Source organism: Fusarium vanettenii, assembly GCF_000151355.1.
Source record: "Fusarium vanettenii 77-13-4 chromosome 3 genomic scaffold NECHAsca_2_chr3_3_0, whole genome shotgun sequence".
Lineage (NCBI taxonomy): Eukaryota > Fungi > Ascomycota > Sordariomycetes > Hypocreales > Nectriaceae > Fusarium > Fusarium vanettenii.
Window position 1 is genome coordinate 1217144 of NW_003315880.1, and position 26758 is coordinate 1243901.

Here is a 26758-nt window from a genome sequence, read left to right on the forward strand (position 1 = left end):
GTGTACATGGAAAATGTCGTCTATACAGACAGATATATGATACAACGATACAATAACACACAGGTTCAGGACCTCGAGGTCATACTACGCACCCGCCTTTTCTTGGGCACGCGCTCGCTTCTGCAGTTTCTTTGCCTGGTTCAGGCTCAGCTTGGGGTTTGCTATGCAAGTCTGGTATTCCTCAATGGCGCTGTCTGATAGGTCATCGAGGACAAACTTGCCCATGTTTCCCTCTCGCCAATGGAACAAGAGTCTATCAGCAGCGTGCGAAAGAACGGGGTGGTTACCGCGCTTTACCTTGCCCTCTCTCCTGGCTATGGCCCCGAGCAACTCATCAATCTCGTTTGTGGGGGGGCAATATTTCTCGTACAAGGTGGGATCCACGAGGTTCATCCTGTAGAGGAGGTAATCGGCGAGAATCACGTCCCGTACCAGCCCCTTCTTGATGCCCTGCGTAAGGGCAATCTTTATCATGGTCTCGCCGTCATCGATATAGGGCTGAAAGATGCCGGGCGTATCCAGGATAAAGGCGCCGTCACCCACTCCGCCCCGGTCCTCAGGTTCGAGGATACGGACGGGCGTGCTCATCTTTCGTGTCACACCCGCCTGGTCCCCCGTCTTTGCGGCTTTGGCCGTCTGCCCTGGTATGCCGGCCCTCCGTAGCGCATTGAGCAACGTGCTCTTGCCGACGTTGGGCATGCCGACGATCATGGCCCACAGACCCGTCAGCGAGTCCGCTTCCCGCGCAACCTCCTTGACCTTCTTTAGCAAAGTCTTTGTGGCGGCGGGGTCGGCCTTGTCCCAGATGACGCAGCGGTCGCCGTGTAGCTTTCGCAGGGCGTTTGCGGCGCCGGGGGTGTCGCTGCCGAGGCTCGACTTTGTGTAGACGACGAGGCGCGGCCGGCCGGCGACGGCACGCTCGAGGCGGGGGTTGTGGGTGGATAGCGGAAGGCGAAAGTCGCGGCACTCGAGGATCAGGGAGATGTTTTGGAGCTTATTCACCACCTGTTGCTGGGCCGAGGCATGGTGGCCGATATAGTAGGTCTTGGGGACCGAGCCCGGGATGGAAAAGGCCTGGCGGGGGATGAAGTTGGCCATTGTTGTCGCGGGGTTTGTATATCACTCGGGATTGGCCGTCGGGGGCATGTTTCTAGGCGTGTGCTTCGAGATTCGCATCTGTTACCATCAACATGAAGGGTCTGGACCCTTGAAAAAAAAGATGATGTAAATATCAGCCTTGCACAATTGTCCCTCTTTCAGCCTCGCCCCACCCCGGCACGTGGAGATAAGACTTTTTTTTTTTTTGAAGATAGAGCTGCTGCCTCATGACGTCATACCAAGAGAACTTCCTGAGCCAATTGCCGATTGAGGAGCGACCACGCGTTATCGATTCATCCATTGAGTGTGCGTGTGAAGCCCTAGCAATCCATTCCGTTCACCGATGACTACACAAGAGGAATAAAAGCCAAGACCTGAATCTAGAGCCAAGACAATGCCAAGAGCATGCTCTAGACCAAGGAACTGAAGGCAAGAGACGATATAAGTTGGCTTGAAGTCCCGGACCAGATTGGAAAGGGCTTCAACATGTTTCACGCCCACAAAGCAATTGCGCTGTTTCTGCTTCTTGTTTCAGACCTTTGTTGAAAGAGCTGCATTCTTTTGGTTGCGATATGGCCAGGCACGAACCGGTTGGTTCAATTGAGATGGAGAGGACTCCTACCTTTGGATCTGGAAACACCATCACTCCAGCATCACAGAACAACCCAGGCAACCAAGCAGTCCAAGATGAAACATTCAGCACCAACGATGCATCCGGTCAGCCTTCCAAGTACTTTGGAAAGGGTGGCAAGCTTCGTCCCTTTCGGTTGCTGAAGCAGGACATGATCAACTTCAGGAGTCGATGGGTATCAGACTGGCAAGTCTTTAACCAGCAGGTTATCGCGAGCGCCGTCTACATCTTCTTCACCAACATTCTGCCGGGTATCACGTTTGCTAGTGACCTGTACACTCTTACAGGCAAGTCGTGGGGAACTATCGAGGTGGTGTTTAGCACTGGGCTCTGCGGGTTGATCTTTTCCGTGTAAGTGAGCTGCCTATCACTGTCAAGATCCCATGTTGATGAGAATAGCTTCTCTGGCCAACCTCTCACCATCTTGGGCGTCACGGGCCCCTTTTCCGTGTTGGCTGAAAACATCTACGAACTATGTGAAACACACTTTCATGTAAGATCCTTCAAGCCGCATCTTGAACACATTCTCATAATCTACAGGTCGAGTTCCTCCCCGTCATGGCATGGTCTCTCATCCACGCCGGGTGGATGCACTACCTCCTGGCAATCTTCAACGCCCACGACTGGACCATGCAGTACGTGACGCACTTTAGCGCCGACATCTTTTCCCTTCTCAACAGCGTCATTTACTTCCACAAGGCTGCCATGGAGCTTAAGCGCACTCATGCCAGGGTCTCACTGGCCGCCTTTCTATACGCCATCATCGGTGCATTTGGAACATGTCTGCTGGCCATCCTGCTGTCAACAGCCAACTCGTGGAAGCCCATGCTTCATCGTTATGTTCGTCTTGGGCTAACAGAGTATGCCGCTGCAATCTCCATCGTCTTCTGGATCGGTATCCCCTATATCGGAGAGCTAGCAGACCTTGACCACGTCCGCCTCGAAGTCCAGACCAAGTTTAGACCTACGAACCCCGATCGACACACCTTCTTTGTGCGCTTCTGGGACCTGCCTGTGGAATGGGTATTTCTATCCATGATCCCTGGTGCCATCGTCACTGTCCTGTTCTACTTTGACCACGAGATTAGCAGCATCATCTGTACCGTGAAGCGTTATGGTACCAAGAAGCCTGGCGGATATGCCTGGGATATTGTCCTTTTGGGAACAACCACCATCATCTGCGGTATCTTGGGTATCCCTCCAGCCAACGGACTTCTCCCTCAGGCGCCGCTACACTCGGAGTCGTTGATGCATTACGTCCTTGAGAGTCCTCCTGCTGAAGAGGGCGAGCAGCCAGATTCACCTCGACCGGTTGCGCGGACATATGAGCAGAGATACTCACACTTCATCCAAGCAGCCATGATCCTCATCTTTGTCTCTCCGCCGCTACAGAAGCTACTCGGCTTTACACAGACCTCAGTGCTCGCTGGTCTATTCATGTTCATGGGTTATCAGTCCCTCTCAGTCAACCCAATCCTCGAGCGAGTCGTCCAGCTTCTCACCCCGCCATCAGACCTACACGAGCTGCCCCCCGGCGTAACTTGGTTCGGCATCCACGCCTACACAATCACACAGATCATCCTCACGGGCATCGTCTTTGGTGTAACGCTCACCGTCGCGGCGCCCGCCTTCCCCCTCATCATCATCGCCCTGGTCCCCGTGCGGCTATCCCTTATGAACAGGCTGTGGAGCCGCGAGACGCTGCGTCTGGTCGACGGCTGGGCGTGCCGGGATGGGAAACCCGAGGATCCTGTCCCCTCCGAGATGCAGGGATTCGTGGATGAGGAGAAGGCCAGGACCTGAGGGCCTGCAGCGGCAGGGCTTGGCTCCTGAGACCATGCTCAGCCCATGTCTCTTCTTCTTCATTTTAACGTGTGACACCCCGCAGAGAATCGGGGTGTGTATCCGCTACTAATCTCATCGCCGTTTCGTTTGAATTAGAAACGACCAGGGCGGTTGTGAGATTCCCGACACTGAACCAACCCTGCAACTTTGAAGACCCTGGGCCGAATCCTTCATTGTGACATTAAAGAAACAACATTATTTTGGTTTGCAGAATGACTACTCTTACTGTCCAGGGCAAACATGCCCTCATTACTGGGGCTGGCTCAGGTACGAAGTTGACGCAGCCAACTATGAGGGTTTCAATAGCTGATATCGACACAAGGCATCAACTTGTGCTTCGCTCGTATGCTTCTCGAAAAGGGCTGTTCAGTTCTCATCGCCGACCTTAAACTTCAACCAGAAGCTGAGGAGCTTCTTAAGAAATACCCCTTCCCGGCTGCTGAGGGCCAAGCCGGCGCCTTCTTTCAAAAGACCAACGTTGCATCTTGGCCAGACCTAAGCTCGGTGTGGAAGACGGCCGTGGATAAGTTCTCATCTGTCGACATTGTCGTCGCAGGCGCTGGCCTCTTTGAGCCCAAGTGGGCGTCCTTTTGGGAGGCTCCCAAGACGGAGAGTAACCCAGACACAGTCTCTGCCGACCCTGCAGATGCGGATCCAGGTCATTATGCTGTTTTGGATGTCAATCTTGCATCTCCCATCCGGTTGAGTCAGTTGGCTATCGGTCACTGGACCAAGGCCAAGCAGAAGGGGACTCTTGTCCACGTTGGTAGCATGGCAGGCTATGGTGCGGGCATCACGACGCCGCTGTACTTTGCGAGCAAGCATGGCTTACATGGCTTCGTGCGGTCCCTAGGAGGACTGCGCGATGAGCTTGGAATCCGCGTGGGATGTGTAGCTCCCGGTGCAGTGAGGGTGAGTGTCAACGATGACATGACACTTAACTTCAAGCTGATAATGGTAGACGCCTCTCTGGCACGATGACCCGACCAAGGCTGTGATGCTGGATAAAGACACGATCCTTATCGAACCCGAAGAGATTGCCCGGGGCATGTGGCAGCTCGTCGTAAACGAGGACCTCGGCGACGGAACGATCCTCGAGGTTACCAAGGGCGCCACGAGAGTGGTTCCTCTATTCAACGCACCAGTGCCCACCGGCGAGGGCATTCTGGTACCGGGCTATGCAGCATCCATGGGGACATTGTACGAGAAGCTGAGGAACGAGGGCTTGAGTGTATGAGATGGGACAGACGCGGTCAAATCGCTTCGACCCAGTTTATATCGTTGGAGACAAAAAGACAGGTGAGGAGGTCGTGGAGTAGGCCAAGCTTGTATCAGCTGTGTTGGCCAGTTACAGGAGCCAGAGTTGGATGCAGGAGTGTCTTCCTTTAGTGGAGACACGAGTACGAGGTGGCGAGATGATGAGTTTCGGAGCTGCTATGGCTGGCCATGATGCTATTCATGACACCTTATAAGAGCCACAGTTGGACATGATGAACTGATGAAGATACGGATATGAATACGATTACACAAATGACAACAACCAACACCCATGTCTACCCCCCTCCCGGTTGGCTCGGGTCGTCCATCTCACGTCTCCTGGTCTATGCTCGACAATCGACGCGCAAGCAAGCCAGTCTACAAATCCCGAGCCGGCTTTCTTCACCGCATGGGACAAGTTGAGGGCCGTGAGGCCGGCGTGGGAGATGATCGTGAGAATCGGGGGCCAGCAAACGCAACGCGCCCAAGCATTGATTGTTTCTAATCTCGTATCCAAACCAAAATAAACACAATCGGCTCCCTCCCTCCCCGGATAATAAAAGCTTTGGCCAAAAATCTTGGCTCTTTTTGTCTCCAACCTCTCTCTTCTTCTGTCTCTCTCTTCCTGCACGGCTTTTCCGCAAGTAGGCACTAATAGATGTACAGTCCTGGAGAGTGGCCGTGACAGCCCCTTTCCCCAATCTCCCGGCATGAAAAAAAAAAGCCCGGGACTCAAACCGCCTCCCAAAAGTAGTAGTAATAAGTATTCAGAAACAATCCCTCGCATGGCATGGCGGTGTAGAGCGTTGCGTTGCGTCGAGGCGAGGGCAGGTGTGGTGTCAAGTAAATAACGGACGGGTGACGTGAAGACATGATGACGATACACTTCGTGAAGCGTCGTAGTGGCAATTCGAAACCAAATCAATGAATGCCAAAAATCAAAAGAAGAACAAGACGGACAAATCCATATCGCACACCGATTTAGTGAGCCGCGAAACAAGTTGGGTATCTTGATGAGCTGCCTTCATGCCGCTCTTCATTTCCTCCTCTTCTACATCTCCCTTCACCCACCACCAAATTCGCCCTCCCCAGCAAGAAGGCGGATCAATCGGCCTCTGAGTAATAGAGGCTAATCGTTAAATAAAAATAGAAGGGGAATATTCCAAAGCGTCGACCGTCTCGTGAGGTGCTTGGTTGCTCTGCTCGGGTGAAAAAGGGGGGCGAGAAGTGGTGGGCGAGGGTGTCTCAATCTTCGGTCTTTGAATATGCAAACAGTGTAAGAAAAAAAAAACAGATGGTGGTTGTTTAGCCGGAATTGGTCAGTCGAGCGTGGCTCTCGACAGCCGTAATTCGAGTTGTTGTTTTACTTGATGTTCTTGAACAGATCATCACCCAGACTTCCCTCGTCCTTTTCAAGATCGGTCAACTCGGGGATCATGGGAGGCGGCGGTCCCGAAGGCTTCTTGATCGTGGCCGTGGGCGTAGGCGCGCGAGGAGGCTCTTCGAAGTTCATTGTGCTGATTCGCTTGGACCCCGTGTCTCCAGTCCTGATCCGTCTGAACCAGCCGCTGCTCCTCCTCGACTTTCGCTCGTCGAGGAAGCTGGAGCCGCCCTGGCTGGAAGGTCGACCGTTGGTGACAGCCGCGAGGTTTGTGTTCGATGGATTCTGGTTCTGGCCCTCTGCGTAATTGTTATTCAACATGGTCCTACTGAATAGGCGACGGATGCTGCCTTGACGGCTCGAAGCTGCCGGGCTCAGGGGGACATCTTCATCCGCGTAGCGCTTGGTTCCAGCGAGATTACCATTGGAGGGGGCAGGAATGCTCTGTTGGGGCGTTTCCTTGCTGTCGTCACTGACGACGTTGCTCTGTGTGTCCTTTTCCGTCTCTTTGGCGACTTCCTTGACGGGCGGCGGCGTCTGGGGAGGAGTCGGCACCTTTTGAACCGGCGAGTCCGGAGGCGGCGGGATGTTGGTGCCGTCTGTGATGCTTCCAAAGTTTAGGTTCAGAGCGGGCAGCTGGAAGCGCGAGCCTCCGCCGCTCTTGTTGAAAAGAGACGACATGGTGGCGGTGGTGAGGTCAGTCTCGGTCGACAAACAGCAACAGGTCGTGGCACGGATCGAAGATGGAGCACGGGATCGATGAATGGCGAGGGCCCGAGTTCGGAAAGGGGTAGCGAGCGAGGGGAGCAAGGGCGAGGTGAGGTGAGGCGACGGGAGGAGCTCAAGACGCGAATGGCCAAGGTGAAGATGGCAGTCTCTCTCTCGTTGATTGACGTCTAAGTCGACGACTGGGATCCAAACAAGCGGGATGAGATGACGAAGCAGAGTTTCGACTGACTCCCCGCAGCGAGCGCAGGAACGAACAGGGCGTGGCGACGAGAAAGGAGAGCGTAAAACGGCCAAGGACCCAGGAATAGAGTAGTAGAAGGTAGCCTGTCAGGGACCAAGATGGGAGGTGGAAAACTGGAGCAGGGGTCGGGGTGGCTTTTGTCGTTGCGGCTTGCAAGGGTTGAGGACGCGGCGTGGCGTGCTTTTGGGATCTTGGGATGATCCCGTTTCAATTGCGGTGAGCGAGGTAGAGAAAGGTGAAGCTCAAAGGTTTGAAGATCAAGATGAATAGCAAACAAGCAAACAAGCAAAAGGGATGGAGGTGAAAGAGGGAGGACACATGTTTTTGCAAGAAAGAATGGTGGAGGACGGGGTCTGAGAGAGAAGGTCGTGAAAGGCGGCCAGGGAGTGGAGAATGTCATGACGGGAGCAAGGCCAGGTACCCTCGAGGTACCGCCAGTACCGCAGAGGTACCTATGACCCTCCGCCGCTGGTGGTTCGCTGCTGGGCCTGCCCCTGGAGAAGCTGCAGCGAACCCACCGGCTGGTGCGGACCCCCGCTGGAGGGCACTGGAGCCACGAGGGCTTCTGGGTGAGCTGGTGAGCCAACAAAGGCGGTGGCCAGAGGTGGACATGCCCCAGGTACCCAACTCTAGAGCTCTGGTACCTGACTTTGACTGGCTGGCAAGGCGGCACCTCCCGTCCCGCCCATTACTTTTCATGTACCTACCCAGCTGTCACTGCACCTAATAACTACCGTCCCCTCATGCAGTCGGGTTGGGTCAGGTCCCAGCACGGCACGGCACGGGCTGGGGCTACCTCAAGGCAGATAAACAGCATTGGAAACAATTCAGGACGTTCATGGCTTAGACAATTTCATCTGTCCATCATACGTACATACGTATATATCTCACATGCGCCTCCACTGGTCAAACTCCCTTCCTCTTCTCTCCCTTATACAACCCCTCCACGCCACATACGTCCACGCCAAAACTACACAAGAAGAAACGTGTGCCGCAGCAGCCATCTTTCGATTCCCACCGCAGGGCCGAATGTCGACTGATAAAAAGCAACGACGAACTCTTGTCGAGGATAAAAGCCCCGGAGCAAACGGGCCTGTGGCAGAGAGATCCAGCTTCCCGGGCCATACATCAAATCTCACATGCTAAGTAGTTCTGTGCTACCTACCAAACCACCTACGGCGCATGCAGGCACTTGGCATGCGGGCTTGCAGTTTTTTGCACCTGGGCTCTTTTGATTACAGCTTACCAGAATTTACTAGTAAGAGATGCTGTGCCGCATAGACTACTATATCCTCACGAGACCAATCTAATATCATCATGCGCTATATTATCAAGCTCTCATAACAAAACACAGCACACAGGATCGTGTCTCCAGGGGAAACCAGGGACAGAAAGCCAGCAGGTGATGGATTGAGACATGTTCCAACGCCTTGTCTTGCATCTATGGGTTCCGTATCAGATCCCACCCTCCCTTCTTGGCACGGGAAACACTTCTTTTTTTTTTCTTACTCGAGAGCACAAGATGATTGATCGCTGTACCTCAAAAAGGGAACAGATTGTCTACCCCTTTTATCATCGTAGCGTTGCATCTCTAGTGCAACCGTTCCTGGTGGCTATGCCCAAAGTACCTCGGAAGTTCAGGGTTGGGTGAAAAAGATACAAGCTCGAGGCCTAAACGACTTTGGGCAACCCACCACAAGAAAAGAAATGCAAGTTGTGAAACTCTGCCACTATTCCCAATCTCACCAACACAGTTACCCATCTCGTCGTCCCTGTTTTCCCGATTTAGACATCCCCCACTTGCCACGCTCAAAGAGGATCCCCCCCCATCTCCATCTCCCGCATGCTTCGGTCCCCATCGCCGCCGAATGGCCGTCCCCGGTTAATTGCGGGCTCTGATTGGCCCGTGTCTCCGCCTCTTCAACGTCATTCCAACGAGAGCTCCCGTTTAAGCTCGGTTCTTTCGAGGTGCAAAAAAGAGGTTTCAAAAACGTCGTGCGACTTTCTACGCCCGACAAGCAAATCAATTTGTATCGTCTTCCGATTATTTGATTTCCCGTTTCATCATGGCGAGCTTGCAGTGTCTCCGTCTTCGACCCCTCGCTTCGGGCCTTGCTCGTCCCTCGGCCAAGCTCCAGAGGCTGCCCACCGTTGCGGCGCGATACAAGTCGGGTCCTTATGGCTACACTCAGGCAAAGGCGCTCGTCTTTTCCAAGTATGGCGAGCCCTCTGATGTGCTCCAGTATGTTCCTTCTCTCACTTATTCCCGCCATAACCCTCGCTGACAGCTTCTAGACTCCACCGACACTCCATCTCCCCCTCCATCCCCTCCAACTCGGTCCTCGTCCGATCCCTCGCCGCTCCCATCAACCCCGCCGATATCAACACCGTCCAGGGCACCTACGGCTCCAAGCCACCCTTTACCTCCTTAATTGGCACTCCAGAACCCTCTGTTGTCCCCGGCAACGAAGGTGTCTTTGAGGTTGTGTCAGTAGGCTCCTCCTCTTCTTCTCTGCAAAAGGGTGATTGGGTCATCCCCGCCATCGGCCAGTTTGGTACCTGGAGGACGCACGCTGTCGACGAGGCCGACAAGTTCATCAAGATTGAAAAGGAGGGCTTGACCCCCGCGCAGGTTGCGACCGTCAGTGTGAACCCTTGCACGGCCTACCGTATCTTGCGCCACTACGGCCCCAATGCTGGTCCCAAGGCGGGCTTGGGTATGCGCCCTCTCGAGGTCAACAGCGGACAGTGGTTCATCCAGAACGGCGCCAACTCTGGCGTTGGTCGAGCAGCTATCCAGTTCGGCAAGCGCTGGGGTCTGAGGAGCATCAACGTCGTTCGTGATCGCGATACTCCCGAGGCGACCGAGGCTCTTGTCAAGGAGCTCCAGGACCTTGGAGCTGACATTGTCGTGACTGAGTCCAAGTTCCTCTCCCGTGAATGGAGGGACCAGCTCGCCGAAATCACCCGTGGTGGTCGTGAGGAGATCGGTCTTGGCCTCAACTGCGTCGGAGGCAAGTCGGCTACCCAAATTGCTCGGGCTCTCGGTGAGGGCGGCAGCATGGTCACCTATGGCGGCATGGCCAAGCAGCCCGTGTCCCTGCCTGTCGGTCTCCTAATCTTCAAGGACATCCGCTTCATTGGCTTCTGGCTGAGCAAGTGGAACGAGCGTGACCCTGCCGGTCGCAAGCACATGATTAACGACATCCTTGATATCGTCCGCGCAGGCCAGTTCCGTGATGTTCCTATTGATGAGGTCAAGTGGGACTGGGAGACGGAAGAGGAGACACTCCGCAACGCTGTTCAGCAGGGTCTTCAGGGATTCCGCAATGGCAAGGGTGTTTTTGTCTTTGGAGAGACATAAATTGGACAGATAATAGCACCAACGGCGTGGCAGCCCAGTAAAAATTAACTACATAATCTATCTTGACCAACAATGGTCTCGTGTCAGATACTCCAAAACTCCAAGTGACTAGACACAACCAGTCACCAAGGGTTCTATGCTCGAAAAGCTTGCGCCCACTCGTGCAGCTTGTCAATCACAACAGGCGCATACGCCGTCAGCGTGTCCTCAATAACCCGGTCAAAGTATCTTAGGGCTTCCTCCTCACTGAGCTCCAGGTGGAACCGCTCCCGCACCTTAAGTACAGCCTTGTCCGGCTCCAGCCGGATATCTGGGATGTTAGCGTCCACCATGAGGCTGAAGAGGTTGAGTATCAGGTTTGACGACTTGCGCAACGCCGTGTATGCCAAGAAGCAGTACTGCTTGAATTGCTGATAGTGCTCTGACTGCACGCCACCCATACAGTCCACCATCTCTTTAGAAAGCTTCATCAGGGGCGCAAAGGGTTTGGGATCTCGACCCAGAATAAAGCCAAAGTCGGCATGGAAGAAGTGGCCATCGGGTGCAAGTAGCAGGTTCTCGAGATGGCGATCACCCACACCTAGGATATATGTAATGACACAGTAGCCCGCGCAGGATCTCACATAAGTGTCCAGCGTCTCTTGTCGCACGCCCAGAGGCTGTCTGTCGTCCGGGTTATGATACTTAAGGTAAGCCAACGCTGGATTTTGCCGGAACTTGTTGACAATACTGGACAAGCTTGCAGACTGCACAAACTGTGAGGCGCCTGCTGATGTGCTGGTTGCCAGGATCTTGTAGGGAGACAACTTAAGATCCAGGTTCTCCTTCTGGAGGAGCTGATCCATCAGTGTGATGATTTGGATCACGAGCTGGTCCTGTCTGAGATCATCACCCAGCTTGAAGATGATAGGATAAGTGCTTCCCGTAGTAGTCTTGAAGGTGCACTTGAACGGGTTCAGTGAAGACTTGAATACCAGAGTTTGATCTGGCACGACGCCAGTAATCAGGATTGATGGGTCGAGAGGCATCGGCAAGGGCGGATCAAAGGTAAGGAGCTCGTTCTTGGGATCTGCCAAGAAGTGCTTGAGTTTGTCAACCTTCTTCGCTATCGTGTCATTTGACGTCTTGACGTCTTGTGCGATCCTAGACAGGATGGCAACCAGCTCAGCTTGTCGCAAGAGAGTCTTGCGTGTTTCTGTGCCGCCTGGCTGCTTGACAAGCTCCGTCATGAACTCATAAGCAACCTTTCGATAGATATTTCGGTTATCAACGCCCTGCTCAGGGCTGCGGTCATCACATTCCACCATTAGATACCAATGGAAATAGTTTCCAAGCATAAAGTTCGCCGCAGCACGCTGAATCAAAAAGCGGGCTAGAGACGAGTCGTGGCTACTCTCCTCGTCCGAGTCTGTCGAGATATGCTCGTATTTGAGAGCCTGCACCAGCTGAAGAAGGTATAGGAGCAGTTCCTGGTCGTCTGACTTACGTAGTCGGTCCACGGCATAGGACCGGACTGCCGAGTTGTCAAACGACGGGCCAAGGAGCTCAAGAGCGTCATCGACGTCGATCGCAGTCCACCGCCCAAGCACCTGGACTGCTTGCTTCGATTCGCTCTGGTCGCTCCAGTTGACTGACTTGACAAACTTGGTCAAGGCTCTCTTATCTCGGGTCAAATGATATCGGAATTTCCACACCAAATCCGTCTCCTCTGGTGTAAGGACTTGGGTTGGGGGATATGACATGATGAGATTGAGCTCATCTCGAACCTTGGCGTTCGGTTTCAGGTCCTTGTCGAGGATGCCATGTCGATGAGAGCTTCGGAACAATCGACGATGCTTCGCCTCTGCCGGGTTGTCTCTATGGCCAACCTCAGGGTCGTAGACCTTGATCAGCCGCCCCTCAAGCCCATATGAACTTTCACTGAGGGCGTTAATTCCCGGTCCATACTGAACCTGCGGCTGACGATGAGCCATGCTAGCTTGGGAAACTGAAAGATTCTGAAGTGCCGAGATCGGGGGAGGGTCGTATTCGTGGTCGGCAAAGACGACGGGGAAATCGAAACGTGGCAACTCGACGTTGAGAAGAAACGTCGAAGGACCTGGTCGCCCATCCTCGCTTTTCTCTTTATCTCGACCATTGAGGTCGGTCTCTCCGTTGATTGCTCGCTGTCGCTGGAGCATCTGCATCGATGACTTTGCGGCTTGAAGGCCTCGCTTCTCGAAACTGCGAAAGACCATCTGGTCTAGCCAATCGACACGGGGTATTTCGCCCATCTCGTGCTTCTTGAACAGAGTCTCCATCCGGTCCAACTCTTCTGCGTCTTTATCCAGAGGAGGAAGCGGTCCCTTGCGAGATGTTGTTCTCTTTTTATTCGAGATTAGGGCGGGAGTTGCTGTGTTGTCTGTGCCATCTGCGTGCTTGTGACGGTAAACGAGGCACTTCTGCCTACCCTTTTGCGCTTGATTATCTTCATCGAACATGGGCAAGGTGGTGCCGCCAAATGGAATAGCATGGCCAAGCGCTCCTGTCCCACCGGTCGGCGATAGGTCCCATACTGTGATGGCCAAGCATGAGTTGGGCGGAAGGGAATCGTATGTGATGGGTAGCTGAAGCCATTCGTTCCACCTATTATTCCATTGATCAATAAACGCTCTGCATGAGCGGCGGGTTATGGGATATCATACTTTCGCTCGGTTCGGAAGGGTTTGTAGGCGGTCTGAACGGGTACAGTCAAGGGCTTGGAGCCGGCCCAAACCTGAACCGTGACGTAGAGGTCGGAGTGGGAGCTGGAAGCTGACGTTAGTGGATGCGCAAATGGTAAGAGACGACTGCGCTACCTCGTGTTTGAGCCGACGTGTCGCAGTTCGGGTTTCTCGAGAAGAGTCGAAGGTTTGAATGGAGGCTCCTCGCCCTCAAGGTTCATTCTACCGCGCATGTTAGCCAAGTCCTAGGGTGTTTGTGGAGGGGGAGTCGCACATGCGAATGCTCACAGGATGATGGACATCCTTGGAGCCCGCGAAGGAGAACGGGTCCATGCGCCCGTACTCAGACATGATGGGTCAAGTCATGCTGCGAAAACAGAGAGTCGAGGTGAGAATGCGCGCGGAGTTCTTAAGGTCAAGATTGAGTTGGGATGAAAGATGGCAGATGGATGCGCTCATGGCTCCTGGTCACTGCCTGCACGGCGATAAGATAAGAGTTGCAGGTGGTGCACGGGCCATCACGCGCGGCTGTCATGAGACGGGCAGTGAAAAGAGCTCGAGTTGAGCAGTCTGAGTTTCATGTTGCATAAGATAAGTGTCTTTGAAATCTATTAATTATTAGAAGTCCGAATAACCTCCTGAGTGCCCTTTTCACGGTCATTCAACACAGAACTTGAATGCATACATACTTCAAGTTCCGGTCATACCCTGCCAGCAACCTATTGAGTCTGTTAGAGTGTACAAAGGAACCACATAGTTAGGTAGATATATTCATTGCATCACAGGCTGCATAGGGATTAGGTGAGTTAGAGTCAATCCATCAATATTCACATTAATGGATTCACGTATCAAAAATCACCCCCTGATGGATCCCAGGATGTATCTCACGTGCCTCGCATTGCGCTGAAAGCTGAGTTCTTGGCACTCACCCAGGCTGTCCACTCACGGCACACAACTGCCGTTGCAGCCATTTCCAGCAAAAACTCGCCGGGGCTGGAATGGATGGATCCAACGCTGTGCCAAGAATAGTCCCCCCCAAAACATTCTCCCTCACCTTCAACGTCTCGCCCGTTTCTCGTTGAAGGAATGCTAGACCCGAAACCGGTTGGCCGGAACCTTGTGGCAATCCTGAAGGGCAGCCACTCTGTATCTTGAGGCAATGGTCTTGGAGGGAGGACATGCTTGAGCTGAAATGACGGCCCTAGCCTCCATGGTCCCTCCCCCGGCCTGCCCACTCTTCCCCGGACCCATAACTACCCCGGATTGCCTGGCGAGACTAGCTAGGGCACGTGCAGCGTGGGATCGTCACCAGCAGTCTCTTGTGTCCAACGAGTGAGGACTTGCTTTTCCTATTCTTCATCTCCTTTCACCTGGGTGTTCCCCCACCGCAGCAGCGGCCCATGACGCGAAATTGTTCCGCCTGAAGCAGGCAAAAGCATGACTGTTCTGACCCATAGCGATGGCGAGCTTGTTAGGAGAGCTGACGGGAGATATACCCCAGAGGCAGTAATGGTTATTGTGCGGCACTTGCACCGTCTCCCTATTCCCCAAGCTAATGGTGTCCCCATAGACCTGTACGACCGTATCCCTATACAATGGCATCGAACTCCTCTCCCTCATCTTCACGACCTTTAAGCGGTTCAGAGGCCTATACTTTTGGAGTCTCCTCGTGGCATCTTTCGGCGTGGTCCCGTATGCGGTTGGCTGGCTAATCGACTACTTCGACCTCGCGGGCGATGTCGCCGGAATACTCATCAGCGATATCGGCTGGATACTCTTGATAACTGGGCAGGCATTGGTCCTCTACTCTCGACTTCACCTGGTCCTGGATAACGACCGTATACTCTTGGCCGTCAAGTGGATGATTATCTTCAACGCTGTCGTCTGGCATACCACCATGACCGTCCTACTCTTCACAGTCAGCTATCGTCCCCGAGAAGGGAGGGCCAGCTACAATCCCATCTTCAACATTCTGGAAAAGGTTCACATGACGTGCTTCTGCGTGCAAGAGTTTATTATTTCTGGGCTATACCTTTGGAAGACCCTTGATATCCTCAAGACAGCACTCGGAGGTACACGCCGTATCATGCGGCAGTTATTTGTTATCAACATTCTGATCGTTATTATGGATATCGCATTGCTTGTCATTGAGTTCATGGGCCATTATCTATGGCAGCAGGGACTCAAGGTAGTCATGTACTCGATCAAGCTTAAGCTTGAATTCGCCGTGCTGGGGAAGCTTATCGAGTTTCTACAACACGGCGGAGAACCCGCAGACTCGGGACAGACACCAATGTTTGGGTTTGTCGAGGTACCACCTGAACGCTCGGCAAAGGGCAAAAAGCACTCAATAGAAGGCCCCGAGGCGGTGGGTTTGGAGAGAGTGAGAACGAGATCTACAGTTACGTCGTCTCTAAAGCCACCGCAGAATCAACAGAATGTACTCGGCCGGATAATGGTCAGGAGGAGCGTTAATGTTGAAGGGAGTGTTTTGACAGAAGCTGATAAAAATAGCGGCAAGAGCACGGATGAGCTTTGCGAAAATGTTAGTCGAGCGTGATAATTTATATACCACATTTGTCTACTTCCATCATCTTGCCTATCAAGAGAGGCCACAATGTTTATGTTGACTCAAAACGTCATGTATAACTAGCCAGGCGAATTGAAACGAAGACTTAAGATATGCAGGTCATTGGAATTATCGCCTAGGTACTATTTTGAGGTAAACAATCTGCAAGTTCATATCCCATCATTAAAACCCATTCATCCTGGTATCAACAAAACACATTCTCATGTCCAACTCCTCTGTGCTAATACATCATGCATCAATACTTCATAGTGACTTCTCACTTGTGGCCATGGAGATGCCACTCAAACACATTCTGAAAAATCTCCTTGCCGTCGCCCTCCATGACGTCTCCGTGGCAGGGAATCATGGTGGCGAAATCCCACTGGGCGATGCGGCCCATGCTCTCGTTGAAGCTGTTCTTGTCCTTGGATGCGACGTACCAGTTGAAACGCCTCAGCCACTTGACGTCACCGCGAGGGTTCTGCACACAGGCAAAGACCTTGCCGATGGCGCCGTCCTGAGGAACCTCAGCCTCGGGCACCTTGCTGTACTGCTCGGTGGGCGGCAGGTTGAAGAGCAGGTCGGCCTGGATGACGACGCGCTCGGGCTTGTACAAGAAGACGATCTCGAGGTTGGCGTGCCCGTCGACGTACTCGTAGTCAAAGTCGGCGTCGAACTCGGGGTCGATGCGGATCTCGCGCTTGTTGTCCTTCTTAAAGACGACGGCAAACTCCTCGTTGCCGATCTTGGGATCGTCCTGCTGCTTGGCGCGCTTCTCAGGGAGACCCTCGGGACCGATGAGCTTTGCAGAGGGGTACGCCTTTGCCCACTCAGAGACAAAGATGTGGTGCTCAAAGTCGAGGGCGACGATGTAGCGGACGTCACCGCCCATCTCTGTGACCTTGGCCTTGGCGGCCTCGGTGAGGGCCACGGGGGAGAAGACGGCGAGGCTGCCCGAGGTGAGCTTCACCAAGGTGCCCCGGCCGCCGATCTTGATCTTTCCATAGCGGGAAAAGGGCACTGAAAAGGTGGCGATGTTGGGAGTGACGTTGCGGATGACCATGACATCCTCAGGCTTTGAAGGGATGAGCTTTGACGACATGGCTGCTGTTGATGCTGCTGCTGTATGGCGTGACTGGGTAAAAGTGCGTGTTTGAGAACAAGTCGAGATGGGATGGATGACTCTGGGTCTTTTAATTGAAGTCGAGGGCTGAAGATGGAAGACGCTGGAACCTCGAGCTGAAGATGATGGGCTGCTGTATGCAAGGCTTGGCGCTGGCTGAATGGTTGGTGGCTGTTGTTGTTGCTGCAGTGGTGTCTGTAAAGATAAGGATTTATGCAAAGCAGGGAGGTGAGACGTGTTTAAATACAGAGGCCGACTCGCCGAGGTACGCAACATGGCAAACAAGAGATAGTGATTTTTTTCCAGAGAAGAAAAGAAACAAGGGCTTGGTAATGCAAATGCAAATTGTTGATTCGTGATGACATCAATAAACCTGCGGTAAGTTTCTCGGCCTAGTTAAACCCGTTTGAGCTTTCAGAACAGGGATGAAAGACACGGGTTCGGCCGATTCAGGCACCCCGGCACCGGGCTTGATTTGTCTAATTGCCGAGGCACGGAGAGATTTGTGTTTAAACTGCTCCAATCGAGTGGGCTACTGCGCCATGATTCATGTGTAAAATGGTGCCATGTGGCTGTCGGCTTCAATTCCAAATAAAAGGTTTTATCAACTAAAAACTGACGTTAGTGCATGTGAGTAATACGCAGCACGTACGCCGTTGTAAGCGGGCGGACCTGCAGAAGCGGCGGGTCCGAGACAGGGTGCATAAGGGATCATCAAGCATAATTTGTCAATCAACCCTGGTCACCAATTCCAAATTCAATTCCTAGTTGTGCCTATCCAAGAATAAATGATAACATAGGTATTGAGTATCACTAACCTAGACTAAACAAAATAGTCATTTCCGACCTACACATCAACCCCAAACATGACCGAGATACAATCAACAAACATGCATAGAACTCCAACACTGCTGGCCCAATTCCCACATCTTCCCTCTCAAGGCGGCGTGCCCTGTGCTAAACGATACAAGTGCTGCACACTCTTCACCCCAAGCAAGTAAACCAGCTTGAAAGAGTCCTCGACATCTTTCCTTCCCACTATCAGGTTCCCATCTACCCCGTAGATGAGCCACAGACTCTCACCCCGGCTGCGCTCCAGCATGTACTTTCTCGTCAGCCCGTTGGCCTCGAACCAGATCTGCCTCTCCCGCTGGGTTGCCATGTACACCTGGAATGTCAGAAAGGCCGAGCAGTAGTACATGACGACGATGAAGCATTCAGGCGATGGCAGCTTAGGAAGCGTTGGTGCCGGCGACTCCTCTTCTGCGGCACGGCTAAACGGCCACATCAGACGTACCACCCTGCTGATCTGGTTCATGATGTAAGTGAAGATGTGGAGGATGAACTTGCTGACGCGAACAAAGGCTCCTGCATGTGTCATGGCAACCAGGCCAGCATGGGCAAAAAAGGACCACATCCCAAGCACCCCAGAGTCGATGGTCTCGACCGCCCTTTGCGTTGCGTTCTCAGGGTCGGCTGGTTCCCTCACCTGCTCGTTGTTGCCTTCTAGGGGAACTTCCCGGGCAGCAGTGTTACTTGCTGGAAGAGGAGCGTTGCCTGCTTCGGGAGCAGTCTCGCTTGCTTGGGGAGTGTGGGATTCTGCAAGAGGTGATGGTACCTTTGGTGTACTGCCTTGCCTCTTGGGTGATTTCGAGGGGCCATGGGCCTCGTTGGAAGACTCCTTGGGCGATGTCGAAGCATCTCGGCCCTGAGACTCAAAAAATACAGACCCAGAGGATGAGTTCTTACTGCTTTCATTACCAGTCGGAGTCTGGCCAGGAGTTGGCATCTTTTTCACAGTCTCAATCGACTCAGCCGACCCTATTCCCGAGAGCTCATCTGCAAGATTGTTCTCACTCTTCTTCGAGTGGCCTGATAGCTCTTCCAAAAAGCCCTTGATCAGTGTGAAATCTTGACGATGCTTCTCTGATGAGCTCCGTCGGGCTGTGAGACAATCCCTCTCCTTGCTTGTCTGCCTACCGCCACCGAGTTGCAACATCTTCTCAGTGCAAGACTTTTCCTCGGCGTCGCAGCGTTTAATGGCTGCCTTGGTTGTCTCCATCTGCAGCCGAACGGCCTTGGGAAGCCACATGCTGAGCCAGGCCACATTGCTAGTGCCAGGAGAGCCCCCAGCGCTGTTGAAAGGAAAAGATGTCACGGATTGGAATCGACCAAATTGACTTGGGATGGGAGTGCCAGCGCCGCCTGCGCTGGGGGCCCGACCCATGGATTCCAGGCTCGCGGTGAGATCTAGGTTGCTGTTCTTGAGCTCGGTGACCTCCTCCCTGAGTCCGTCGATCAACTGGTCTTTCTGCACCACCATACCCCTTTGCTTGTTGTATTCCAACAGAGCTTGGTTGAGCTGTTCCTGAAGTTCGGCGTATTCCATGTCAGCCTGCCACTCTTCGGTACCAGCTTTGCTGGCGTCCTTCTTAAACTCCTTATGAAGATCCTCCCCTGCTTCCAGGAGGCTTCGCATCATCGGGTCCAGATCCTCGTAATCGGTAGACTTGAGATCATCGGCCTCGAGTGGCACTTCAGTCTTGGATTCGGACTCGCTTCCAATCCCCACCGAATCGACACTGCCCTGACGTCTTCCTCCCCTGTCCCACTGGAACGAAAACTTCTTGTTCTTGTTCTTGTTCTGGCCTTGCGACGACTTGAAACTGCCTCTTGCGGTTGGTTTGGGGGGCCGATGGGAACTTTGCCATGCCGATGTTCTGGGTTGGTTTGCGCCACCAAACATGTCTTCAAAGGCTTTATCAGAGCTACCAGCAGTGCTGGTACGGGAGGGCATGGTAGGCGCGCCACGGCCTCGGCAACCCGCTTGAGGCTTGGTAGTCGGCTCGCCGAAAACTGCGTCTGTCTGCTGGGCCTCCCCCAGCGTCTTCTCAAGCGCTGCCATCTCCGTTTCATGTCGGTTATTCATTTCAGAATCCAGCTCAATCAGAATATCCTGAAAGGACTGGGAGTCGCTTCGCGAGGCGTCGACCGCCTCCTCAAAAACTGCTTCAATATATTGTTTGGTGACATGTTGCATCACCTCCAAGGCTTTGCGGACCTCATCGCGACTCTCAGGCGTCGCGTCACGAACAATACCCTCGACCTGTCGACCCAACTTGGATAGGGTGCCCTTCTTCGTCCCCTCGAGCCTAGCAAGTGTTCGCTTCAGCTGGTTATCGACTTGCTGCATAAAGGGTTCCGTGACAAGATTTTCCGGTTTTCTGGCTTGTACAGCAGGGAACTGCTCCTCCTCCGGTTCACCCTCGTGTCGGTCTCCTTTGGGGCGCATTGTAACGAAGAATACAAGAGATTTGCAAGATAGTCAGTATCTCAGTAGGTAGATCGGCAATTAAAAAGTAGTAAAGGTGTTTTCTGGGTTGGTGAGGCGTTGTGAGAAAAATTGAGAGTCTTGGAATATTCAAGATTATCTTGGTCAAGACGAGAAGCCCCCTCTTTTGAAGGAGAAAGCCCATTGACATTCACCTCAACGAGATTCCCTGTGGCCGAGGTGCTCATGCAAGGGAAGGTCTTTGTCTATACAGTTTCTTTGACTCCAGATTCCTTTCATGTTGAGCCCCGTGCGCCAAAAATAAAGTGTGCCCCCTCTCTAACTGCAAGCCTTCTCTGTCAAAGAAACACGCCTTGGTCAAACATGGATCAGACACACCTCCCTCCTTATTGTATCCACAAGTAGGGGGTGATGAGAACAAAGAAGATGCGCCTCTCTGGTGCGACAGAAGGCTGTGCACAAGCCAAAACATCGCCTTCTCCGAGATGCTGCCCACCGAGGGCAACAAGGGTATCAAGGTTTTCATGACAATACGATTCGAGCTATCGAGGCTCGGTTCGTCTTAGCTGGAGTAGCTGCTCCTCCCTCAGCTGTACCAACCCCGCGCTCCGGGGCCTGTGTTCGTCGCTTCTTTCCTATGCGCAATCATTGGTTCTTGTAGGCCGAATGTGTCAATGATATCACGCCAAGTCTCCATGTCCATTGAAAGAATCGCTTGGTGCTTCGCGGCGCCATGGCGTGTAGGCTCTTCTTCTTCGACTTCTCTATCCACCGGGGCTGCAATTCGTGTTAGTTATTGGAGGTTTTTCGTGGCAGGCAAACTCACCTAGGGCTGGGAGGCCGAATTCATCAAAATCGATCTCGACCCTCCCATCTCGAATGAGGAAACTGACATAGAACATATTCTCTATTGTCTGCCCAAACGACTTGGGATTCACAACGAACCGCATCAGATCGATACCACCAGTGCTTCGAAGGCCATGGTTGTGCATGATCCTGGTTTTCTCGTCCTCATCCATGTCATCATCGATGAGATCCATCACAGTCTGTTGGATATCGGCTTGGATGTTCTGTAGTTGATGGAGGATCTTGCCGCAGATTGCAGTAAGATCATTTTCTCTCTTGGCCAAATCCTCAACGTTCAGAACCTCTGGGCGGGTCTCTGTCAAGTTGTTGGGTCGGAAGGGCGCGCTTCGTTTCGTAATCTTGCGGGCCTTCTTTTCAACTGAGAGCGGACCAAGGAGGAATCCAGGGAGAGCTGGCCGGCGTATGTAGGGCAATGAAGCGAAACGGCCAAGATGAGGCCAGTTCATCATATCGCCATCATCGCCAACATCGTCCTCGCCATCCTCGTCCCCCCTGGTAGGTCTTCTTCGTTGCCGCTGAGTACTCGACAATTCTGGTGCATTGTCATCGATGATGCCACGGCCTTGTCTCATGTAGGTGATACACTTTGACACAAACTCATCCACATCAAGACCTTGGGAAAGGCTGCCCTGGGTCAGCCGTAGGGTCTTTCGATATGACAGGTCGGTAGTGCTGACGAGCAGCCGTGAATCGATCGTTGCCTCGGTGGTTTGTCGTACTTTCTTGGACAGCTCATCCGCTCGAAGAATAGCATCGTGTAGTCCTCGCGAGTCGGATTGCAGATATTCCTCGGTATTCTCGGTCACCTCACGAAGCAGGTCTCTGAAGCCCTGCTGGACTTTGCGGCGTTCTTCCAATGGCTGGTCAGGATCGTACACGTCGTCTCCGTCATCGTCGCTATCTGCCGATGGCTCTACCGTCCTCCTTCGGAAATTTGAGGATTCGCCAGTTCTCGTGTCGGCGCGCTTTCTCTTAGAGGCAGATGCACTGCGCATTTTCTCTCGCTCTCGCATCGCCAGACTTCGATGTGCCGGTGTAGCTCGTGATGAAGGCGTTGGCGATCGCGAATGCGACTCCTCTTCAGAGGAGTCTTGTTGGCGGGTGGGCATCGGGGCGTGGTTAGCTCTTGAGCTTTTCTATTGCAAATCTACTCGAGTATGAGTCGGCTCATGGCCCTCTCGGCCTTTTCGTCTTTCAATGGAGAGGCGTGAAGACACTGTCACGCTGACAGTAGACGGTTGCGAAGGTGGAACAAAGGGCATTGGTAGACATGGAGGTCGCGTAAAACTGATAGAAGACGCGTAGAAGTACAGAGTACGTACCTCAATTAACGCCCTCAGACACAGGACGGGCAGGCAGCTGGGACGACTTCGCGGGGCAGTTTGTTCAGTGCACGGACCACCTGATTTCAGAACAGCATCCCACTGAGAAGTTCACGTATCAACGGTCCGGGGGTAAAGTGTGTATCGCAATCCGAATCTCGGCTAAAACTACACCGAGAAGGAATCTAGGTAGTTTCCTATCTTGCCAAGACACAGTAGCTCTTTGCTTGATACCTTCAGGTTGTTGCTTTCAAATCCAGTTGAGTAGCATCTTCACTCTTCGTAATCTATATCTTGGGTAAAGACGCTGGAGTCTACCTACCTACCTACCCAGCTGGGTAGGTATGAATGTAGGAGCAAGGGAGGACTTATTATAGAGCACGCCGATTTTTTCACATTTGAAGAATACCTACCCGGCTGCTGATGTTTTCCTTACCAACTTGCCTACCTTGCTTACATCCATACCCAAGTCCTTGCAAACGTCCCCCATGCTTCCCCGCTCATCTCACTTCGCACACAGCATCCATGGCAGCATCGTTTAGAAAGAGTTGATACGGAAAGAGCCATGAGCATATCAGCGTGCGAAATCTAGTGTGCTTTCGTTACATTCAACTCTGATGGCTCTCATCTCTTCAGAAATACCACAAATACTGTCGCCTGACCTGGCAATAGGCCTAAAGAGGTCTGTTCGCCCGCACGTGCTCAGGCCTAACAGCAACGCCCACGTCCACGAGACAAGTCAGGATCTCTCCAAGACCCCAACAAATCTGGCCCCGGGCGCCGTTGGTTAACTAATCGTCTGCAAGACACGCAGGCCTTAACATTCGTCCTGTCCCGAGGCCGCCACGTAACCTTATCAACAAACAAATGGTCCCGAGGTCTTGGCCGCGGCACAGATGCGGGCATTTCCGGTCACCTTCCAGAAACAAGTGCAAAATACCCCGGCCGAGCACCATTTCGACTTCAAGGGTCCAAAGCGCCGTTCCATATGGCGCCTTCAGAGCGAGACATGGCATGCAACTTTGACGCATGTCAGCAGAGCACTCTCACCGCTCTCGACCAAAGGGCAGCATGCTATTTGTGACGGTTCGAGCAGATACCCATGGGGGAGGTTGGTTCAGTTTCAATATGAACCATCCCACCAGTTCGGCGGGGCGGTCTGGACGCCGCTCCATGTTCCATGGGGGCTCGTCCCTGAGTTATTAATTTGTGCCGAGCCCAGCCAAACTCTCCGTTCTGGAGGAATGCGGTTGATCGACTTGGTTTCTCGCAATGACTCGGGAGCGGGAAAAGATTACCGTAGGCTGTGGCGGCTGATATTCCAAGATAGGGATCTCGAGATGGTTCACAACGTTCCCGCAACCGGTTCCTGCATCTGCAACGCATACAAGTCACAAGTTCAACGTCCCAGTTATCTGGTGATCTCTCCAGCCCACCCTTTCGATCTGGCGGTCATTGCTCGAGTAGGCGCAAGCCCAAATGCCCAAAGTACCAATGGCTGGCGCGGAAGCTTACAACAAGCCCATCAACTGAGTTAGAGCGCAGAGAGCACGACACCACATCTTCCAGATCCGCCATCCCGAGGGCGACGTGTGGGGGGAGGGGTTGCCAAGTCGGGCCTGGGCTGATGGTGTTGCGCAAGGATGATTTGGGTGTCACATAGCGCATCCTCTTTACACCCAAAAGGTCTATCAAGTGTTGCATCATAGGCCGGCCCGACCACGCGGCTCACGGAGGTTAGGGGCGATCAGCGACGATGAAGAAGCTTGCTCGGCATGGTCAGCCAAGGAGCTGCTTCTTCTCGCCATGTTCGACGACGGCAGAAAACGGATATAAAAGCAGGATTAGCGAGGCAGTCTCGGCATAAACTGCATCATAGAGCCCCCACAAGTCGACCACAAACCTGCCAGCATCTGGGCTCCAAACACCGCCAAGTCTAGGCTCGCCAACAAACCGGATTCAACATCCGTCCACGCCGTCCGTGGTGGACAGGGCCTCCCTCAAAGGGCCGTCGACGTCTTATCGATTGGCCGCCCTGGGCTTCTCGACCTCCCCACCACGACAACTCCATGCTGCCCCTCCCCCCTGCGCACACAGCCCGATCAATATGATCCACCGCGGCCAGAACCCCGCCATTCACAGCGGGCAGAAACACTGGCGGGTGGTCCCTCGAGACCCGGAAAACCACTTGTGATACCCCGCTACCGCCGTGTAGAAGCCTCCGTGGAAGCTCGTCATTCCAACTCGGGAAAACGCCCGGTCAGGGGAAGCCCTGAGGGTTGCCCGAGGGGATGCTACCGTACAGCACATGTCTACCAGCCGACTAGTTTGGAGGCCTGAGTCGTCGCCGCTGTGTAGATACTGTCGCCAAGGAGAGAGACACAGCGCTCGTGACACAAACGGGCGTAGATAACAAACCTGTTAAACAGGATCCAAGGAGGGAGCAAAGTTTGGTTCATGTCTTGGGCGGCGCGTCATGGTGTTGTCGTCCACAGCATCATCGTCGTGTCTGCTCTCACGTGTCCCCGCATCTCAACCCCCTCCGACCTCCACGCCATGGCTCCCACGCCACGATGGGTTACGGATGCCCAGGCTAGACCTGGGTTGGCCTTGAACTTGGAACTTGTCCGAAGTACTGGGTTTCCCAGCCCGTGCCGTGTACTCCATACTTGCCGACTTGGTGCTTCTCCAGGTCGCTTGCTGCCCACCATCTGCTGCCTCCCTGAGCTGCATGCATGTTTATCCGCGGCTGTGCATTAAACAGCTGGGTATCCTGACCCTCCTGTCTTACCTTGGGCCAGAACAAAAGAGGCTATCATTCCTGGTTCCCGCAACTCTGACAGGTCTCACTCAACTCACCCTCTGACTGTTCACGGACCCTTGAAGCGTCCCAGCCGCTCGCCGTGTGATTCTCCTGTTGTCTCGGTACTTATACTCAACTTCAGTCTCTCGACAACCTTTCTTGGGACAGATGCTCGAGCTGGCTTGTACTGCCCCCCCTCCGCTTTCTCGACCGTGTCCTTTCCGGCTTCTACCATCATGACGGGTGCTATCGCTACGTCGCGCTACAGCCGTGACGACTTTGAGACGGCTTCCATTCGCTCTGCTGCGCCTTCTTATGGTAAGTGTTGAGGTGTTTTTGCACAGGCTGTCATAAACCACATACCTCTACGTAGCTCAAAGTTACTGGGAAGCCTGCACGAGATCGGGAGCTGACTTTGGTGTGCCTCAGTTTCGGAAGCGCCCTCTTACCACTCGATCAACCCGTTTCCCGAGGCTGTACCGCCGTATTCTCCTCCAGTCAGAAATACAGCCGCACCCCGAACAACGTCTCTCGTTCCTCATAGCAGCGGAACCTCTACTCCCACCAACCGCCAGCGGACGATCGGTCTCCCTCCTGTGCCCGCTGCTCCTCTGCGATCCGTGCCGAACCTGAACAACTTCCGCATCGCAACATGGTCCTCGGTCACCAGCAACCCTGCTGCTCGACACTACCATAATGTTGCTCAGCGTCGGATGACTGCTCAGACACGCGATCCAGTGGACAGCCTTCGTCGAGTCATGACCGACCTCACCGAGCAAGACCAGCAGCAGGGAAATACCACCCGGCCTCTGGAAGATCCGTACTTGGTTGGTGAAGTCGCCGCGGCGAGGGCACGCCAGGAGAGAATCGCGCGCGAGTCGGGAGACGACATCCTTTTGCGCGAGGACCGCCAGTGGGACTGGTTCTTAGGTGAGATCAGGAGGAGACATCTCGCAGCAAGTTGCGTATGCTGACACTCAAATAGCTCGAATGAAGGACTCGGACGAGCGAGAGCGGAACTGGACCAGGTTCCGCCGTGACGTGGAGGTGGGAAGCCGTAAAAAGCTCCTGCGCCGTATCGGTGGTCGCCGTTTGATGTGATTCCGACTTCTCTCTCTCTCTCATCTTTCCCTTGGCATCTTTCCTCATGTTAGGTATCTTCCCTTCCTTCCACGGGTCTCATGATTATCGTCTTCTTCTCTTCTCGCCGCGCTGGGACGCTGCTGCTGTGTCGGAGTCGACGTTTGCCGGTTGCATCTGAAACGACATTGCCGCATTTTCCTCGGCGTTTGATCATCTAGATTGGGTCCTGGATGACGCATGACATGGGAACACAGGGTTCTCTGGCTTTTGATTATGAGCTCCAAATGACGGCGTAAATGGGATCGTCGCAGGCATTTCCTCTTCTTCTTCCTTGTCACTCATTCCACACATAGGGCTCTGAGGCTTTCGATAGGCTGGAACAATTAGGTAGCTCAACCAAATGGACTTTCAAACAACCAGGGTCTCACACACAAAGATGTCATGCAGGTCT

At 53.5% G+C, this 26758-nt stretch overlaps 11 protein-coding genes across 11 annotated transcripts; 5 read left to right on the forward strand and 6 right to left on the reverse strand.

The window, feature by feature from the left end:
* Positions 1–84: 84 nt before the first annotated feature.
* Positions 85–1098, reverse strand: NECHADRAFT_77664 (uncharacterized protein; the record flags this gene model as incomplete). Its single annotated transcript, XM_003053003.1, has 1 exon — positions 85–1098. The coding sequence occupies one exon, from the start codon at positions 1096–1098 to the stop codon at positions 85–87; it is 1014 nt and encodes a 337-aa protein (XP_003053049.1).
* A 605-nt stretch (positions 1099–1703) lies between these two features.
* On the forward strand, positions 1704–3532 carry NECHADRAFT_91803 (uncharacterized protein; the record flags this gene model as incomplete). Its single annotated transcript, XM_003052506.1, has 4 exons — positions 1704–2080; positions 2129–2222; positions 2270–3481; positions 3515–3532. 4 exons carry the CDS (start codon positions 1704–1706, stop codon positions 3530–3532), a joined length of 1701 nt encoding a protein of 566 aa, XP_003052552.1.
* A 282-nt stretch (positions 3533–3814) lies between these two features.
* NECHADRAFT_91804 (uncharacterized protein) lies at positions 3815–4811 on the forward strand (the record flags this gene model as incomplete). The annotated part of the gene is made up of 3 exons (XM_003052507.1): positions 3815–3841; positions 3881–4486; positions 4536–4811. The coding sequence occupies 3 exons, from the start codon at positions 3815–3817 to the stop codon at positions 4809–4811; spliced, it is 909 nt and encodes a 302-aa protein (XP_003052553.1).
* A 1277-nt stretch (positions 4812–6088) lies between these two features.
* NECHADRAFT_58992 (uncharacterized protein) lies at positions 6089–6893 on the reverse strand (the record flags this gene model as incomplete). The annotated part of the gene is made up of 1 exon (XM_003053004.1): positions 6089–6893. The coding sequence occupies one exon, from the start codon at positions 6891–6893 to the stop codon at positions 6195–6197; it is 699 nt and encodes a 232-aa protein (XP_003053050.1). The 3' UTR covers positions 6089–6194.
* A 2263-nt stretch (positions 6894–9156) lies between these two features.
* NECHADRAFT_99584 (uncharacterized protein) lies at positions 9157–10605 on the forward strand. The gene is made up of 2 exons (XM_003052508.1): positions 9157–9424; positions 9478–10605. The coding sequence occupies exons 1-2, from the start codon at positions 9249–9251 to the stop codon at positions 10544–10546; spliced, it is 1245 nt and encodes a 414-aa protein (XP_003052554.1). The 5' UTR covers positions 9157–9248; the 3' UTR covers positions 10547–10605.
* Positions 10606–10680: 75 nt separating this feature from the next.
* NECHADRAFT_36373 (uncharacterized protein) lies at positions 10681–13599 on the reverse strand (the record flags this gene model as incomplete). Its single annotated transcript, XM_003053005.1, has 4 exons — positions 10681–13171; positions 13231–13332; positions 13384–13470; positions 13523–13599. The coding sequence occupies 4 exons, from the start codon at positions 13597–13599 to the stop codon at positions 10681–10683; spliced, it is 2757 nt and encodes a 918-aa protein (XP_003053051.1).
* A 1086-nt stretch (positions 13600–14685) lies between these two features.
* On the forward strand, positions 14686–15808 carry NECHADRAFT_35547 (uncharacterized protein; the record flags this gene model as incomplete). Its single annotated transcript, XM_003052509.1, has 2 exons — positions 14686–14766; positions 14819–15808. The coding sequence occupies 2 exons, from the start codon at positions 14686–14688 to the stop codon at positions 15806–15808; spliced, it is 1071 nt and encodes a 356-aa protein (XP_003052555.1).
* Positions 15809–15925: 117 nt separating this feature from the next.
* Positions 15926–17120, reverse strand: NECHADRAFT_58997 (uncharacterized protein). The gene has a single exon (XM_003053006.1). The coding sequence runs from the start codon at positions 16917–16919 to the stop codon at positions 16095–16097; it is 825 nt and encodes a 274-aa protein (XP_003053052.1). The 5' UTR covers positions 16920–17120; the 3' UTR covers positions 15926–16094.
* Positions 17121–17877: 757 nt separating this feature from the next.
* On the reverse strand, positions 17878–20232 carry NECHADRAFT_77671 (uncharacterized protein; the record flags this gene model as incomplete). The annotated part of the gene is made up of 1 exon (XM_003053007.1): positions 17878–20232. One exon carries the CDS (start codon positions 20230–20232, stop codon positions 17878–17880), a length of 2355 nt encoding a protein of 784 aa, XP_003053053.1.
* A 586-nt stretch (positions 20233–20818) lies between these two features.
* On the reverse strand, positions 20819–21974 carry NECHADRAFT_5514 (uncharacterized protein; the record flags this gene model as incomplete). The annotated part of the gene is made up of 2 exons (XM_003053008.2): positions 20819–21009; positions 21059–21974. Coding segments are annotated over 2 exons (1107 nt in total), but the record flags the coding sequence as incomplete, so codon positions are not given.
* A 3397-nt stretch (positions 21975–25371) lies between these two features.
* Positions 25372–26717, forward strand: NECHADRAFT_99586 (uncharacterized protein). The gene is made up of 3 exons (XM_003052510.1): positions 25372–25542; positions 25654–26154; positions 26210–26717. Exons 1-3 carry the CDS (start codon positions 25461–25463, stop codon positions 26323–26325), a joined length of 699 nt encoding a protein of 232 aa, XP_003052556.1. The 5' UTR covers positions 25372–25460; the 3' UTR covers positions 26326–26717.
* Positions 26718–26758: the final 41 nt, after the last annotated feature.